Genomic DNA, 15,580 nt, shown 5'->3' with positions numbered 1-15,580 from the left:
TGTCGTTTCCTTGGATGCCCTGTTCTCATACAGTCTCCAGAAAGGTAAGCAGGGGGGATAGGAGGGAGGGATGTGTGTCTGCACAGAAGACCACTCAATTAACAGATCCAGTTTGAAGTGTAGGCATGAGGGTTCCTTAATGGTCTGGGACCCTCATGCCTACAAGACTATTACATCCCCCTGCTCCCTTTGGTTATCGGGGCTTCTTGCCAGTGTCCAAGAAGAGGCCATAAACAGGCAAATGGTCACAACGGGCAAAATTATTGCTCAAAGGCTGAACCAGAATATGTATAGTTTTCAGCACATGCCACCCTCCAACGGGGCATTTGTGCGCCAAAACCCTTTCCCACGGAAAAGCGCTTAGATCCTCAAAGGGAAAACAACTTGAGATTTAGTGCCTGGATCCTAAGCTGACGTTTCCCAAGAACGTTTATTCCCTTCACATGCTATGCTATCTCCAAAAGATAACAAGTCATCAATAATATGCCAAATGATCTGAGGACCTGGAAAGTGGGGAGGGATGAGATGAAGCAGACATGGCATGGAAGAATACCAAGAAAAACCCTGCCCAGGGTGAGACCCCTGATGGATGACATGGAGCCAGTGAAGGCGAGATGATATCATAGAGGCTGGGGTTACCCTGCAGGAGAGACTTCCCCGTTTTCAGCTCACCCTTCCTCCTGCAAGCCTCCCCCCGTAAACTCACCTGACTCAGCCCTATACTGCTCCTCACCTGTCCCACATATTGTAGTGCTGTGTCATCTTCTCGTCGTAGATCAGTCCGGTGCGGAACTCAGGCAGGGGTCCCGCGGGTTCAGCTGCTGGGCTGGGCAGGATTTCCGGCACCGTCGGGTGGCTGGAAGCATGCAGAGCGAGCCTGGAGTCTCCTCTGCTCTCCTGCGGCAAGTCAGCACCTGCATAGCAAGGGAAGCGGGGAGACTATGAGTTTGAGTCCCTGGAAGGAAACGCAGCCTGTTGGGTAAGGAGAGGGGTAAGGAGCCGAGATTGAACAGAAAGCTGCTGGGGTGCAGTGGTTGAGAGTGTTGGAAGAGTTCCTGGGAGACCCAGGTCCAAATCCTCACTCGTGCCAGGGATGCTCACTAGGTGAACTTGAAGAAGAAGAAGAGTTGGTTCTTATATGCCGCTTTTCTCTACCTGAAGGAGTCTCAAAGTGACTTACAGTCGCCTTCCCTTTCCTCTCCCCACAACAGACAACCTGTGAGGTGGGTGAGGCTGAGAGAGCCCTGATATCACTGCCCGGTCAGAACAGTTTTATCAGTGCCATGGCGAGCCCAAGGTCACCCAGCTGGCTGTATGTTGGGGAGTACAGAATTGAACCCAGCATGCCAGATTAGAAGTCCGCACTCCTAACCACTGCACCAAACTGGCTCTCATGCTCTCAGCCGGACCTACCTCACAGGTCTGTTGTGAGGATAAAATTGAGGAGAGGAGAAGGATGTAAGCTGCTTAGGTTATCACTGAGGAGATGCACAGCATATAGATCAGGGATTCCCAACCAGGCGAACCCCCGGGGTTCCATGTGAGCCCTCCAGCGATCACGCAGCCTTTCCAAGAAATTCGGATGGCTGCTGATATCACTATGCATCCCCGGAGCCCACATAGCCCACTGCTCTACAGGCCTTGTCTCTTTCTCCACAATGGAAATGGTAAAGGACCGTCAATTGGCTGATTCCCACATCTTACTTCTGCACCCACTTCTCTGAATGGGCATGGCAGCACTTGGGGGTTCCCACAGCCTGAACTGTATTTCAGGGGTACCTCCATGATCAGAACGTTGCAAAAGGCTAGTATAAATGAATAAAATAGTTTGGTTGCTGCCTCGGGCAGGGAAGAAACAGCTGTTCCTGAACACTTACCAACCCTCCGGAGGCTCTTCCAGTATTTGCAGTGAGCGGCCAGCGTCTCGGAGACAGAGGAGAGGCTACTGTTGAGAGAAAGAAAGAGACGGGGAAACATCAGACAGCTGAAGCACAGACTTGGGAGGGGAGAGAAAATCCCCCCCCCAGTACCCAGCGCCATCCTCTTGCTCACCTGCTACACGGGGCATGGGGCGGTTCCAGCAGGGGGCAGGGGTCTCCAAGAAGACTCTTCAGGGCCGCGCAAGCTCCCTCTGCCAAGGACTGGAGATTGTACCCACCCTGAGGAGGAGAAATCATTACCGTGACACCTTTTTGGTGCCCACCAAATTTTTTTGAAAGGGGGGGGCAGAGGGAGTCTTTTGCCCAGCAAGGTTTCTGATTGGCTGTGTGACTGAAGGTAAGGTGTGGCAGCCATATTGTGGCTGGCTCCATCTCCTGGGGCAGCCATTTTGTGGCTGGCTCCTCCTTCCATGGCAGCCATTTTGTGGTAGGTTCTCCCCCCCCCCCATGGCTGTCATTTTTTGGCTGGCTCCACCTCCCAGGGCAGCCATTTTGTGGTTGGCTCCTCCCCCCCATGGCAACCATTTTGCAGCTGGCCAAGCTCAAAAAAAAAACAAACAAAACAAATCCGGGACCTCTGCATCACGCTGTCCTGCTGCATCTGCCAACGAGTTGTGCAGGGTGGTTGGCAGGTGGGGGGAGAATAGTACCAGCAGCAGACAGATGGAAACCACAAACCACTCACCTCCAGGGACAGGACCAGCTTGCCCCCGGCCAGTGACATCAGCAGATGCGTCAGGTGTGCAAAGCATGCTGGGGAAGCAGCCATCTCCCCCTAAAGGCACAAAGGAAGGTCGGTTTTCCTCGCTCCCAACCAAGGAAAAATTACGAGTCAGGGAAAGGAAAAGGGGAAGCTATCGCTGGGGAGATGTTTAAAACGAACGGTGGAAGTCCATTTGAAAAGAAAAACTTCAGGCCACCAGTCCATCTGAGTCCAGCAGCCAGGCTCATGCTGCTGCCCATTATTGACCCCGGAGGGTTAAACAAACAGGGCAAAAAGGCTGGCGGTCTTCCCCAATGCTGCTGTCCGGCACTTGTATCCAGAGGTTTGCTTCTCCGCCTGCAGAGGCCCCCTTCAGACATCATAGCTAGGAGCCACCAATGGGCTTCTCCTCTCGTCATCAGCCCGGCTCCCTTGCAAAGCCATCTGTCTGGGTTTTCCGAAGCCACGTGGCCACGGGGGGCTGGGACAGAGGCCCTCCGTGGGACTCACTGCAACAATGGGAAACGTCACTTGCTCCCCGAGCCTTATGCAGCCGGATCCCACTGAAGCCAGGGTGGCAGCAGCTTGGAGGCCAAACCAGAAGGGCGAACCTGCTTAGCTTCCAAGATCTGATCAGCTCAGGCTGGCCTGGGCCTTGAGCCCTGACTGACTCCATCACATCAGGTTTCGGAAGCTAAGCAGAGTCGGTCCTGGCTGGTTCTTGGGCGGGAGACCACCGTGGAAATCCAGGGTTGCTGGGCAGAGGGAAGCAGCAGCAAACTACCTCAACTTTATTATTTTTTTTAATTATTCGTATATTTCTAGCCTGTCCTTACCTGGAGGCTCAAGGCAGGTGGCAACTTACAGAAGTGTGCATTTTTAAATTTGAGCAAATCTATCATATAAAAATCTTTAAAACGTTTCTAAATGATACAATTTCCCGAGAATACAAAAAACAGCTCGGCCCGACGGAGTCTCGCATGAGCCGCAGAAAGCACCCCGAAATTCTGCCCAGGAGGCAGGTGTGCCTCTTGCTTTCTATTCCCCAGCAGGGCTGGCGTCAAACGAGAGCCGACAGGTGCCGTCCCCAGCAGTGGGAGAGAGAGAGAGAGAGACTTTTTGTACCTTGGGGTCGCCGACGACCGAGTCAAAACCAGCAGCCACCAGGACCAGTTGGGGCTGGAACTGAAAAAGAGCATGCATGAAATGCCTTCGCACAGATTTCCCCCCCCCCCCAACCAGCCATAGGCACAACTGCACTTCTGCCTGACTGTCTCGGGGCCGCGGATAGGCCAAAAAGCTCCCAGATGGGCCTTCAGGGCAGAAAAAGAGGCCTAAGGCCTAGAGAGCTTTGCATCATGGGAATAACATTCTGATCACAAGATGAACCAGGACAGATGACAGATGTGTCTTTCTGCCACAGGCCAAGAACAAGATCGGGAAGGAAACTTGGACTGGTTGTCTCCACACAGGTGGACGGGGGTCTCCGGAGCAGCAAGCTTTTCGCATTGCAGCTCCATCCACATGCGTGCCTCTGCCCACGGGACACGACCTGTGTCTGGTCCTGGAGGGGAAGGGGGAGGACGGCCCCTCTGCAGAAACCCCAGGCCTGCAGGGAACTCCACGCGTGGGGCTTCTTGCAGCTTGTTCAGACAATACCCACCCCTTACCCCAAACACAAACACACCTTGCTTTTCCTCAGGCCTCCTGTTCCCACAGAGAAAATTCGATGTCCAGGACCATGGGACAACCCCCCCCCCCCATTTCAGACCCTCACACTCTAAAGCAGGAGTGGGACCCAGGGACAGAGAGATCGTGGGCTCTGGGAGGGAATCTGTGCTTATCGGGGGGGGGGGTGTTGTGTGGCCTGTAGTCTTCTTACATCCTAAGCCATTCTGAGTTCGCTATTGATGCAGAAAAGCAGGGAGGGTGGTATGCGTGTGTCCAGTTTGGTGTAGTGGTTAGGAGTGCGGACTTCTAATCTGGCATGCTGGGTTCAATTCTGTGCTCTTCCACATGCAGCCAGCTGGGTGACCTTGGGCTCGCCACGGCACTGATAAAACTGTTCTGACTGGGCAGTGATATCAGGGCTCTCTCAGCCTCACCCACCCCACAGGGTGTCTGTTGTGGGGAGAGGAAAGGGAAGGCGACTGTAAGCCACTCTGAGACTCCTTCGGGTAGAGAAAAGCGGCATATAAGAACCAACTCTTCTTCTTCTTCAGTAATATCAGGGCTCTCCCACCTCCCTCACAGGGTGTCTGTTGTGGGGAGAGGAATGGGAAGGTGATTGGAAGCCGCTTTGAGGCTCCTTCAGGTAGGGAAAAGCGGCATATAAGAACCAACTCTTCTTCTTCTTCTTCAAATAATTACATTTCTCCAGCTCTAGAGTTATGTTACACACACACACACGGGGATGCAAGGTGTATATGGTAGTCTAGACCAGGGGGAGTCAACCTGTGGTCCTCCAGATGTTCATGGACTACAAACCCCATGAGCCCCTGCCAGCAACCGCTGGCAGGGGCTCATGGGATTTGTAGTCCATGAACATCTGGAGGACCACAGGTTGACTACCCCTGGTCTAGACCACGGTCCCCAATGGTTGACCCAAGTCACTTTGTGAATCGTTTACTCCTAGACTAGACTTTGGAACGGACAGAAGCTGCTCCGTCCGTTCCGCACGGCTTACCTCGAAGGCGACGGGCAGGAGGACGTGCCAAAAGGCAGAGAGGTAGTCGGCATCTCGCATTCCTGTCTAGAGGGGACGACAGAGCAGATTCAGCTCTTGAGAGAGACTCCAAGCCTGCACGAACTTTGTGAACACACAAACACGGGTTTCGTGCTCACGCAAGCACACTTGCAGATGCTGGGCGGCGAAGGAGGACGTGCCTCCAGGAGGGAAGAGAATTCCTCCCCGGAGTGGGGGGGGGGGTACCCAGTGTTGCACAGTGGTTAGGGGTTTAGGCTAGGGCTTGGAAGATCAGGGATTGGACGCCTCCTCTCCCCCCTCCATCATCAGCCACGAAGGGAAACGGGCAACCATTGGCCGGACATGGCCTTGGAGCCTAAGAGAATCACAGGACAGTTGTGAATTTCCTGCATTCTGCAGGGGGTTGGATTAGGTGACCCTGGAAGCCTCTTCCAACCCTGGTTCTATGAACGGACACTGCGGGGTGCAGGGGGAACACGAACAAGCCCCTCCTTGGAGGAAGGATGGGATAAAAACAGAGAGATGGATAGGGGGAAACTACAAAACAAGGAGGGGTCTGTGCAAGGGGGGGAGGCAGGCTCAATCAGGATTTACTGGGGAGCTGCTGCTAAGCTGGGATTCGAACCCGGAGCCAAGCCCAAGTCAAGCCGGGGCACGGGAAACGCCACGAGCTTTCCTACCTGGTTCCAGGGCACGTTGATGTTGTAGCCCTCTCCCCGGCCTCTCCCCACGGCGTCACTGTTGGATTCTGGGAGGTGGGGCCAGAAGCTGCCGCCTTCATAGCGGTGGACGGAGAAATAAAGGACGCTGGGCAAGAGAAGTCACAGCAATGAGAAGGCAGTATGGGACTCAAGCAGAACCAGACTTTTCCTTTGGGTTTAAGGGGCGCCGGAAGCATGGAACTTTATTTCTGTATATATGATTAATGGCAGCAAATGGAAGTCCTTTTGAGACTCCTTTGGGTAGAGAAAAGCGGCATATAAGAACCAACTCTTCTTCTATATGCTAAAAAATGGAAACGCTTAATACTACCCGTGATTGAAGAATGGTGCTTAAAGATGGCAGAATTGGTTGAAATGGATCAATGTACTGCTTAAATGAAAGAAATTAAAGATCCTGTGGTATCTTTCGATAATTGGAAACCTTTTATGGGCCTTCTGCACGATGTAAACCAAAACGGAAAAAAAAATGGTTTGTGGTTTTGAGGACTAAGGACTAAAATATAGAAAAATAAGTTATTTTAGATTTTTTTTGACGTATTAGCCTAGCATAACAGACAACAACTGGATTTGTAATCGTCATGGATAAGATCGGAAGCTTCTCTCTCAAACTCTCTCAAACATTTTTCTTCCGTTTGCAATTTCTTTTGTGTGTCTACGTTACCGTTTGAGAGATCTCGGAATAAGCGTTTTATTGCGAGTGAAAACACAGAAGCACTGCCCCCTATCTGCGATTCCGCCTCTCCCTGCTGCCCCCCTCAGAGCAGCTCTTTCGTTCCGCACCTGGGATTGTCCTCAAAGAGGTATTGGGTGCCTTGCCCGTGATGTACGTCCCAGTCAACAATGAGTACCCTGGAAACAAAAGAGACATTTTAAAAATTAGTTGTGTGGCGGGGAGGAAGAATTGAACAGAGCTCAGCTCTGGAAAAGAGAGGAGGCTGTCAAATCCGCAGCATTTGTGATATTCCCAAGTCCAGGGAGGTGATCCAGGACCGCCTCACTCACCGGTCCACCCCCAACCTCTGGCGGGTGTATTGGGCCGCAATGCCCACGTTGTTGAACATGCAGTAGCCGTCCATCTTGTCATGCTGGGCGTGGTGTCCGGGCGGCCTGAAACCCAAAAGAGAGGCTAGCCAACCCTGAAACGTACAGGAAGGCTGTTAGGCAGCTAGGAAGGGAATATAGTACTTCTTTGTGCAACTATCAAATGCAGGATGCCTTGCCCGTAGATATGGTGATGGACACGGGCATAGATGGCTTTCAAAAGGGATGAGGTAGATTCATGGAGGAGGGGACTATCAGTTGCTACTAGCCAAGGTGGCCAAGGGGAACCCCTTGTGTTCAGAGGAAACAAACCTCTGAATCCCAGAACAAGAAGGAAACATTGGGGAAGGCCTCGGCCTCTCTGCCCTGTTGTTGGCCCTCCAGAGGAACTGGTTGGCCACTGGGTGAGACAGGAGGCTGAACTAGATGGACCCCTGGTCTGATCCAGCAGGGCTCTTCTGATGTTCTTAGGAAGGCCTCAGCCTCTCTGCCCTGTTGTTGGGCCTCCAGAGGAACTGGTTGGCCACTGGGTGAGAAAGGAGGCTGAACTAGATGGACCCCTGGTCTGATCCACCAGGACTCTTCTGATGTTCTTAGGAAGGCCTCAGCCTCTCTGCCCTGTTGTTGGGCCCCCAGAGGAACTGGTTGGCCACTGGGTGAGACAGGAGGCTGAACTAGATGGACCCCTGGTCTGATCCAGCAGGGCTCTTCTGAGGTTCTTATGGAGACTTTGGCCTCTCTGCCCGGTTCTTGGCCCTCCAGAGGAACTGGTTGGCCCCTATGTGAGACAGGAGGATGGACTAGAGGGACCCCTGGTCTGACCCAGCAGGGCTCTTCTGATGTTCTTAGGAAGGCCTCAGCCTCTCTGCCCTGTTGTTGCCCCTCCAGAGGAACTGGCTGGCAAATGTGGGAAACGGGATGCTGGACTAGATGGGCCACTGGTCTGATCAAGCAAGGATCTTCTCACGTTCTTGTCATACCTGACCAATGCCAGCCCATTCCGGAGCTCCCCGGCTAGCACTTTCTCTACAAGTTGCAGGACAGAACCAGCAGCAAGGCAGGCACAGCGGTAGGAGTTCTTTGGTGGGAAGAGAAGAGAAAGAACCAAGTTAGGCTGGGTGTCTTCCACCTGAGAGCTTCCCCTCTTGTAAACATTCTCAACTTCAGCTTGTGAAGAAGACTTGAGGTTTATACTCTGCTTTGCACTGTCCAAAGGAGGCTCAAAGCGGCTAACAAACGCCTTCCCTTCCTCTCCACACAACAGACACCCTGTGACGGAGGGGAGGCTGAGAGAGCTCTGACAGAACTGCTCTGTGAAAACACGCTCCTCCTCCAGGGCCTTTCCAGAAATATATAGTGGAACAGATATCCAATAATGGAACAAAGAAGAAAAAAGGTTGTTTTTTATACCCCGCTTTTCACTGCTCAAAGGAGTCTCAAAGCAGCTTGCAATCGCCTTCCCTTCCTCTCCCCACAACAGACACCCTGTGAGGGAGGTGAGGCTGAGAGAGCTCTGACAGAACTGCCCTGTGAGAGCAGTTCTAAAAGGCCCGTGAGTGGCCCAAGGTCACCCAGCTGGCTGCACATGGAGGAGAAGCAGGGAATCAAACCCAACTCACCAGATTAGAGGCCGACTCTCTTAACCACAACACAAGCTGGCTCTGAATCCCGTGGTACCTTTAAGCCCCTGGAGCGCTGAGGCCAGTAAAGCAATGATCAGCAACATGGGTGGATTTCAAGATCTGATTTTGGAATTGTTAACTGTGATTTTAATGTACGGTTGAACAAATGCCCTGAGCGGAGGGGACGGCCCGTAAACTGAGAGAGAAAGACGGGCACAGGCAGCCACAGCAGAGCCAGCAGGAGGGAAAGACATTTTTGGGGGGAGAAAGCTAGATCTTGTGTGTTCATTCTCTGCTTTCCAGGCAGAACATCCCTGCGCCCAGTCCGGAGGCTACGCACCGGGTGAAGGTAGACGGAATCATACGTGTCGGACAGAGATCTCAGCTCAGCCTCACTCATGGTTTCGGTGGATTTCATCAGCGCCAGATACTCCGGACTGTTACGAGAAAAGAACAAGCAAGAGGTCAGCGGGGAAAGGCCCTCCTCCTGCCTCCCCAGGCCCCAGCCCAGTCCCCAATGGACACCTTCACCTGTGAACCAAAAGGATCTCCTCCTCGGTGGCCTCACGAGCCTGCAGGAGAAGAAACCAACCTCAGGCTGCGGGCAAAGGAGCCCGATTTCTCCTTCCCCTGCTAGAACCCCGTTCACCTCCTGTGTCAGGAGGGATTCAAATCCCCAGGCCTGGGGGTGGGGGTCTTGCTCCCTCCTGCTGCCTCACCATCACTGGGACACAACGCTCCAGTAGCTCCACTTGCAGCAGCTTCTCCTGGATGGCCACCAACCTTTCCGGGCACTCTGGAAAACTGGGAAAGGAAGATCCGGACGGTGTACTGGGGTGTGTGACCAAACCACGTTCCGTCTGGGTCGGGTCCAAAAGGGTGGTGAGATGGGAGCAAACAAAGGGAGCACATCCCACCCGAAAGACGAGGGAAGAAAGAACGCACCGCCCTGACGCAAGACGTGCATACAGACGCGACCAACACGGCATGCGAACATGACCGATACCTCTCCGGCCAAGGCAGGGTCCGGCAATGATGTCCAATTAGAGGCGGGGTCATAATCGTGACCTAGATCCCAGTCCTTTAATCTGACAGGTGGAGATGACAGCCGGATGGGCAACGGGGGGAGACGCCGTTCCGGGAAGGGGGAGAACAGGGTGAGTTTAGATAGACTGAGCTGTTGTTGGGATCAGGAGGAAACAGGAAGGAAAAAGATGGCCGGACAGAGAGTGGGATTACAACGAAAGAGGAGGGGAGACGGACGCTGCGCATCACGGTCACGGGGAGCCATGTCGGGACGAGGCTGAGATGAGAACTTCCTCTTGGAAGTCAGAGGTGGCAGGAAGGCTTCTGAGACCCCAAAGCCAAGGCCCGGCCACGCAACCAAGCCACAAACTCTCACACAAGTTTCTAGACCTCGTGGAGGAAAAACACCTGCTGAATATTCAGGGCCGGCTCGCACACACCGGGTTTCTTTTCTCACAGCACAGCTGATTCCCTTGCCAGACGAGGCCTTGCCACTCCTGTCTCCATCATGGCCCAGTGCTGAACCTTTGCTCTGGTTTATCTCGAGGGCGAAACCACAATTCCAAATGGCCAGATAGTGCTTTGCAGTGGCCAAATCCGGTTTGTTCATGCAAACAGGATCGACAGGCAATTTATTAAAACAGCCAAATCTGTCCCCCACTGTATTGTCCATTGGGCACACTGCATCCCTGCCCCTCCCCCAGCGGTGTCACTTAAAACCAAGATGCCTGGAGTGGAAGTGTGCATGTACCCAAAGGTTTCTACCTAGATTTAAACTTGGTTGGTCTTAAGGATGCCCCTGGACTCAAATATTTATTCTCTTGCTTCGGACTGCTTCTTCCCCCCCTTGCTGTGCACTTAATTTTCAGGGGCTTTTTACCGGTGGCTCCCCCCAGCTAGAGTCAGAAGTAGGAGAGCCAGTTTAGATGGCCTCGGGATACCGTCGCCTCATTCTGCCGAATGCGGAGACCAGATCTGACCGCATCTGATAAAAGGAACACATCCCCTTGGGACTGAATATCAGAACAGAGCCAGGGACACAACGGCACCCACGGGATAACTACTGGATGTGAAGGGAGGAACGGAGAGGGAACGGACAGAGAATGACCAATGCAAGGAAGGCGCAGGACGGGACGGGATGCAGAGGATGACGGAAGAGCGAGTCAAACGGAATGGGATTTGGAACAAAAGAGACACCATGGATTTACAGGCAGCACAGAAGAGGATAAAATCCGGATTATATTTACCCACATCCAAACCATGGGCACTTTTCCCCCCCTGCCGGGAAAGAAAATAAGTCAACGGCTTAGAGCAGAGTGCATGATGGGAAATGTAGTCCCAAGACCTGCTGGGCTACAAGACCCCCCCCCCTCCCCCCCGTGGATTGTAGTATGGTTTCTCGGGAGAACTATCCCTCTTCCTGCACCCTCTCATCCCCGTGTTCTTTTAAGCCTATCAAACAACAAAAGGAACAGTGATAACCAAGTGAAGGCACCTAAGAACCAGGGCTGCAATCCCCAGGCTGAGAAATTTCTGGAGATTTGAGGTAGAGTTTGGAAAGGGGAAAGGGGAGAACATAATGCCATACAGCTCACACTCCGAAGTAGCCAAGGGAACTGATTTATGCTACCTGGAGATTGTGTCATAATCACCCTCCCAATCTCCTCGGGAGTGTTAATTGAGAGATTCAATGGGCCTGCAGGTCCTTCACCCATCCCTAAACCCCCCCCCCCCACATTCCTGGTGTTTAACTGTACCGTCCCTCCCCTCCTCCATCCCACCTCCCCCACTGCAAAGAGCTCTCCCTTATCTATCCTCGTCCTTGGTTCACATAGCAGGGGTTGGAAATTTACTGCCTGGGATGGCAGAAGGCGCAGACTAAATGTCTCCTGAATTCGGGCCTTTCAGATCAAAAGCCTTCTCTATGAGAATGATTTCTCCCGCTTAAACTAACCCCTTAAATATAGGCCCGAGGGGGCCACCTGTGCTTGTCTCTGCTAATGTTCCTGTTCCTCCCAAGCTTTGTCCCGCTTCACCCCATGGAATCCCTCAATAAAGACTGATTTCTTTGCACCAAATGTATATGGAGAAGTTTTCTACGAGGGGGTCTCCTATGGTCAGCCGGACCAGCCTACGGTTCGTGATACATTGCGTGCAATTTCAGGAGAGCTCCAGGCCCCACCTAGAGATTGGCAAGCCTACAGAACTGGAACAAGACCCAACACACACACCCTAACCCTCAAGGGGGGGACACATTCACAGTTTTTCCTTATACAGTCGCACTTATTTCCAGGATAAAGCAATTAGAACTGCATTCTGCCAGTTTGCAGAAGTCTACAAAGCACTGATTGGCTAGTGTCAAATTGTCAGAACACCTTCTGACACAATTTTCCAATTGCAAAAAAAAAAAAGCCTGAAAAACAAGGTGCTGTATGGGCATTTACATATTCAAGCAGTACCTCCTGCCTATTGCAGGAAGTTCCACTGCATGTTCACACAAGAGGGCTACAGCCAGGCTGGCGGAGATGGGTCCTTCCCCTACGGGAATTGATAAGCTTCCAGGAAAGTTCAGGGACCCTAGGAACATGATACAAAAAAAAAACAGCTCTCTAATAAACCCTCCACAAGGACTGAGTTCGCCATACCCAGGGGACCGTCCTTTGCCTCCACGCCCTCCAGAGAGTGTCATCTGACAGAAGTCTGCAGGACATCACTGGCCCAGTGGAGATGTCATGCCTCTTCCCCCGGTCTGGTGGAACGCTCTTCCAAGAGAGATCAGGGCCTTGTGGGACCCCTGTCTTTGGTGCTCAGGCCTGGGCGCATTTTCAGCCTCTGGGTGTGAAAACTGTAGCTTTCGTTTTGTTCTAACTGGTCTCTGAAGATCGCAGCCTCTCTGCCAGGAGAAGTATAAACGGTGGGAGTTTGAAATGCAGATGGGAGCTGGAGGGGGGGGGGGGGAGAATGCCTATCTCTAGCCTAGCACTGGAATGGCTAGCTGTTCTTAGCCACAATTTTTTCCTATCACGAAGCTTCCAGAAGTAAACTCTCGGACCTAATCAAACTCCGATCCTTCTCCCCCTGAAAGGACGTCTCTGTTTTGTCATCTATCAGAGAGAGTCACCTTGGTCCGTGACACTGATCAGCCATCTCTTAGCATTGTAAAGGGGCATTCCGGGGGTCCCAAGGGCTTTGGATACACTGTATATATATTGCCCCCACAGCACAAGAATCCAGAGAGGCCTCATCCCAGGGAAACAGCCTTAGAACTGCAGCTTACGTCAGGCGAAACATTCTCAGCCTGACATTCCCAGTTTATCTTTGGCATGGCCTCCAGCTGTACCAATATTTCACCTTGCTTGTGTTTATTTGGATTCCACACCTCTTCCGGCTCCCAAAGGTTCAGGGCACTTTCCTTTCTGCAATCCCCACCCCTTTCCGACCTCCTCGCTGCGTGAACAGAAGGACAGTGCTGTCCGACTCCGCATGAAGAGGGCAATCAAAGTCACTGAATTCAGTGTTCTTAGACTGGGGTAACTCTGCACAGGACTGCCATGTGAGTCACTCTGGGAATGACCCCCCCCCCTTTAAGGAAATGAGTGGGGTAGGCGCAAAAGACGGAACAAGCAAAGCGAGATAGAGAGAAGTCTACGATACAACTAAAAACAAAAAAGCAAACACAACCAAGATTAAGGGACTGGGACTAGGAAAAACTGAAAGGGATCTTTCGGCTTTCCTAAGATTTCAGAAACGTACATCTCGGTACAGGTTCACAGTCAATACACACACACACACACACACACACACACATACACACGAGTCATAGGACATGGAGTGCTTCACAGCGTTGTTTTAGGTGGTTCTCTGCACCTGCCCCGCTGATTTCCAATCCCCAGAGATCCACACAAACACCCTTCTGGGGAAAGTTCAGCCACTTTAAAACCTGCTTCCAGGGTATGTGCTGGCTATTGCAGCACCTGAGGTTTACAAGCCCGTCTCCTCTCTCCCAAGTACCTCTCGTCCCATAAGCACCGAAACTCTGTCATCCGCTCATCCCAAACCAGGCCTGTTCCGACGGGTACCAGGCATTCCGCAGCAAGGTCCTGGGAGGGAGAAATGAAAATGAAAGGGGATTTTATGTAGAAAAGGCCCTTGAAGGTAACTGTGAGCACTCCTGACCCTCAACTTCCCTCTCGTTTATGTCCTCTGCCTTCTCTTTAAAAAAAATTTTTTTTTCCAATCTATTTATTCTTGGATTTATATCCCACCCCTTCTGACATTGCCGGCTCGGGACGGCTTCCAACGCAGGACGGAACAATACAATACAATTCTACGCTAAAGCTGCCCTTTTCCAACATTTTGAGCATAGAGTAGCCCCTGAAATGATTTTTCAGGCTTCGAGGAGCCCTGGAAGTGATGTCGGCTGGCCACGCCTCCAGAAGTTACACGCCCCCGGAAGTGACATCACCACCCGTGTTAACAGGCCAGCTCAAGGAGGACTGGGGTGGGGGGGAGACGGGACACAGTTTAAGGCGGGAGGAGGTGCGCAGGCTCCGCCCCCTCCCAGATGCAGATACCACGGGGAAATTCACTCTTCCCCGTCCCGGAACTCCAGAAGCCCAACCTACCAAATGCTGCATGCCCGAGACCAGATCCTCTGCGTCTTTGTTCAGTCGTCTTGCTCGCCCCTTCCTCTTGGCCTCTGGCAGCCCCCCTTTCTTGTTCGCTCTTCTCTGGAAGAGCCAAGAGAAGACAATGGTGTCAGTTGGGAGGAAAGCCACACAATACAGGCAGCTGAGTTTCTTTCCTCCGGTGTGGGGCAGAAAGACCACTTGCCTGCCCCACTCGAGGCAACTGGAGGCTTAGTTGCCCTGAGTTAGGTAGCAACATGGTGTGCAGTTCCAAGGGAACTCTCTCTTTCTCCCTCTAGAGTAGGTGGGCCTGAGAGAGCTCTAAGGGAACTGCTCTGCAAGAACAGCTCTAAGAGAACGGTAACTGGCCCAACTTCCCTGTTGGCTGGCTGCATGTGGAGGAACAGGGAATCAAACCCGGTTCTCCAGATCAGAGAGTCCGTTGCTCTTAACCACCGATCTTAGTTATGCATGGGGCCTTGGATTCTGGAAATTTTTGCTGTTTGTGTGTATGCTCAAGGCCTAGCCGATGGAAGCTTAGTTTGCATTTCCTGTCAGTCTGATGCCTTACTAAAAATCTCCTTGGGAGCAAACCTGGATCTCATGTGTCATTTCCTTTGGGATTTCTGTGAACCTGGAACCTTTTTCGTGGCAGCCCCAACCTTCCCCACGAAGAAGTGCCTGGCTCCCTTGTTCTAGACCTTCAGGGGACTGCTGAAGACAACTTCACTTACAGCTGCATTAGACTGAATTGGCTTTTATTACTCGCCTCCCTAACGGAAGTTTTTCAATTGTGACTTTTCAGGGGTATTATTAGTTGCTTTCATTATTTCTTGATAATGTCTCATTTATATTGTAAGCTGCCTTCAGTGGCACAAGGGAGAGATGCCCCTAATAAATGTGTTCTATAGATAAAATAAAATTTTAAAAGAAGTGAGTCACTCTTCCACCCAACTGTGACTCGCCAGGACGTGGGTCTTAGCTGCACTGAGCTTTTAAAGCTTGCTGCAATCGGTTGCAAAAAAAAAAAGAAGCAATCTGCGCTTGACCTACATCTCTGCTCTGATGTTGCTCGTTTTTTTTCTCCAATCTGCACTGCTCAGGATCAACTCTGGAGTCACACTACGTATTCCCTGGCATATCCAAGAGTGGATTTCCTCCACTTCATCAGAGAAATGCGGGCCCACTACA

At 52.1% G+C, this 15,580-nt stretch overlaps 1 protein-coding gene across 3 annotated transcripts in view; it reads right to left on the bottom strand.

Annotated features, from left to right (window-relative positions):
* Positions 1–15,580, bottom strand: part of HDAC6 (histone deacetylase 6) — a 55,018-nt gene that overhangs the window by 14,831 nt on the left and 24,607 nt on the right. For all 3 annotated transcript variants that reach the window (XM_077329498.1, XM_077329500.1, XM_077329499.1), the window contains 15 exons: positions 14,387–14,491; positions 13,773–13,861; positions 9,455–9,539; positions 9,267–9,307; positions 9,076–9,172; positions 8,094–8,191; positions 7,075–7,179; positions 6,853–6,921; positions 6,031–6,157; positions 5,330–5,395; positions 3,769–3,828; positions 2,626–2,715; positions 2,053–2,159; positions 1,878–1,945; positions 734–914 (listed from right to left, as the gene is read on the bottom strand). In XM_077329498.1, coding sequence (XP_077185613.1) covers positions 734–914; positions 1,878–1,945; positions 2,053–2,159; positions 2,626–2,715; positions 3,769–3,828; positions 5,330–5,395; positions 6,031–6,157; positions 6,853–6,921; positions 7,075–7,179; positions 8,094–8,191; positions 9,076–9,172; positions 9,267–9,307; positions 9,455–9,539; positions 13,773–13,861; positions 14,387–14,491 — 1,388 coding nt within the window. The remainder of the gene's footprint in view (positions 1–733; positions 915–1,877; positions 1,946–2,052; positions 2,160–2,625; positions 2,716–3,768; positions 3,829–5,329; positions 5,396–6,030; positions 6,158–6,852; positions 6,922–7,074; positions 7,180–8,093; positions 8,192–9,075; positions 9,173–9,266; positions 9,308–9,454; positions 9,540–13,772; positions 13,862–14,386; positions 14,492–15,580) is intronic.

Source organism: Paroedura picta, chromosome 3, assembly GCF_049243985.1.
Source record: "Paroedura picta isolate Pp20150507F chromosome 3, Ppicta_v3.0, whole genome shotgun sequence".
Taxonomy (NCBI): domain Eukaryota; kingdom Metazoa; phylum Chordata; class Lepidosauria; order Squamata; family Gekkonidae; genus Paroedura; species Paroedura picta.
This window is presented reverse-complemented; position numbering and strand designations above follow the sequence as displayed.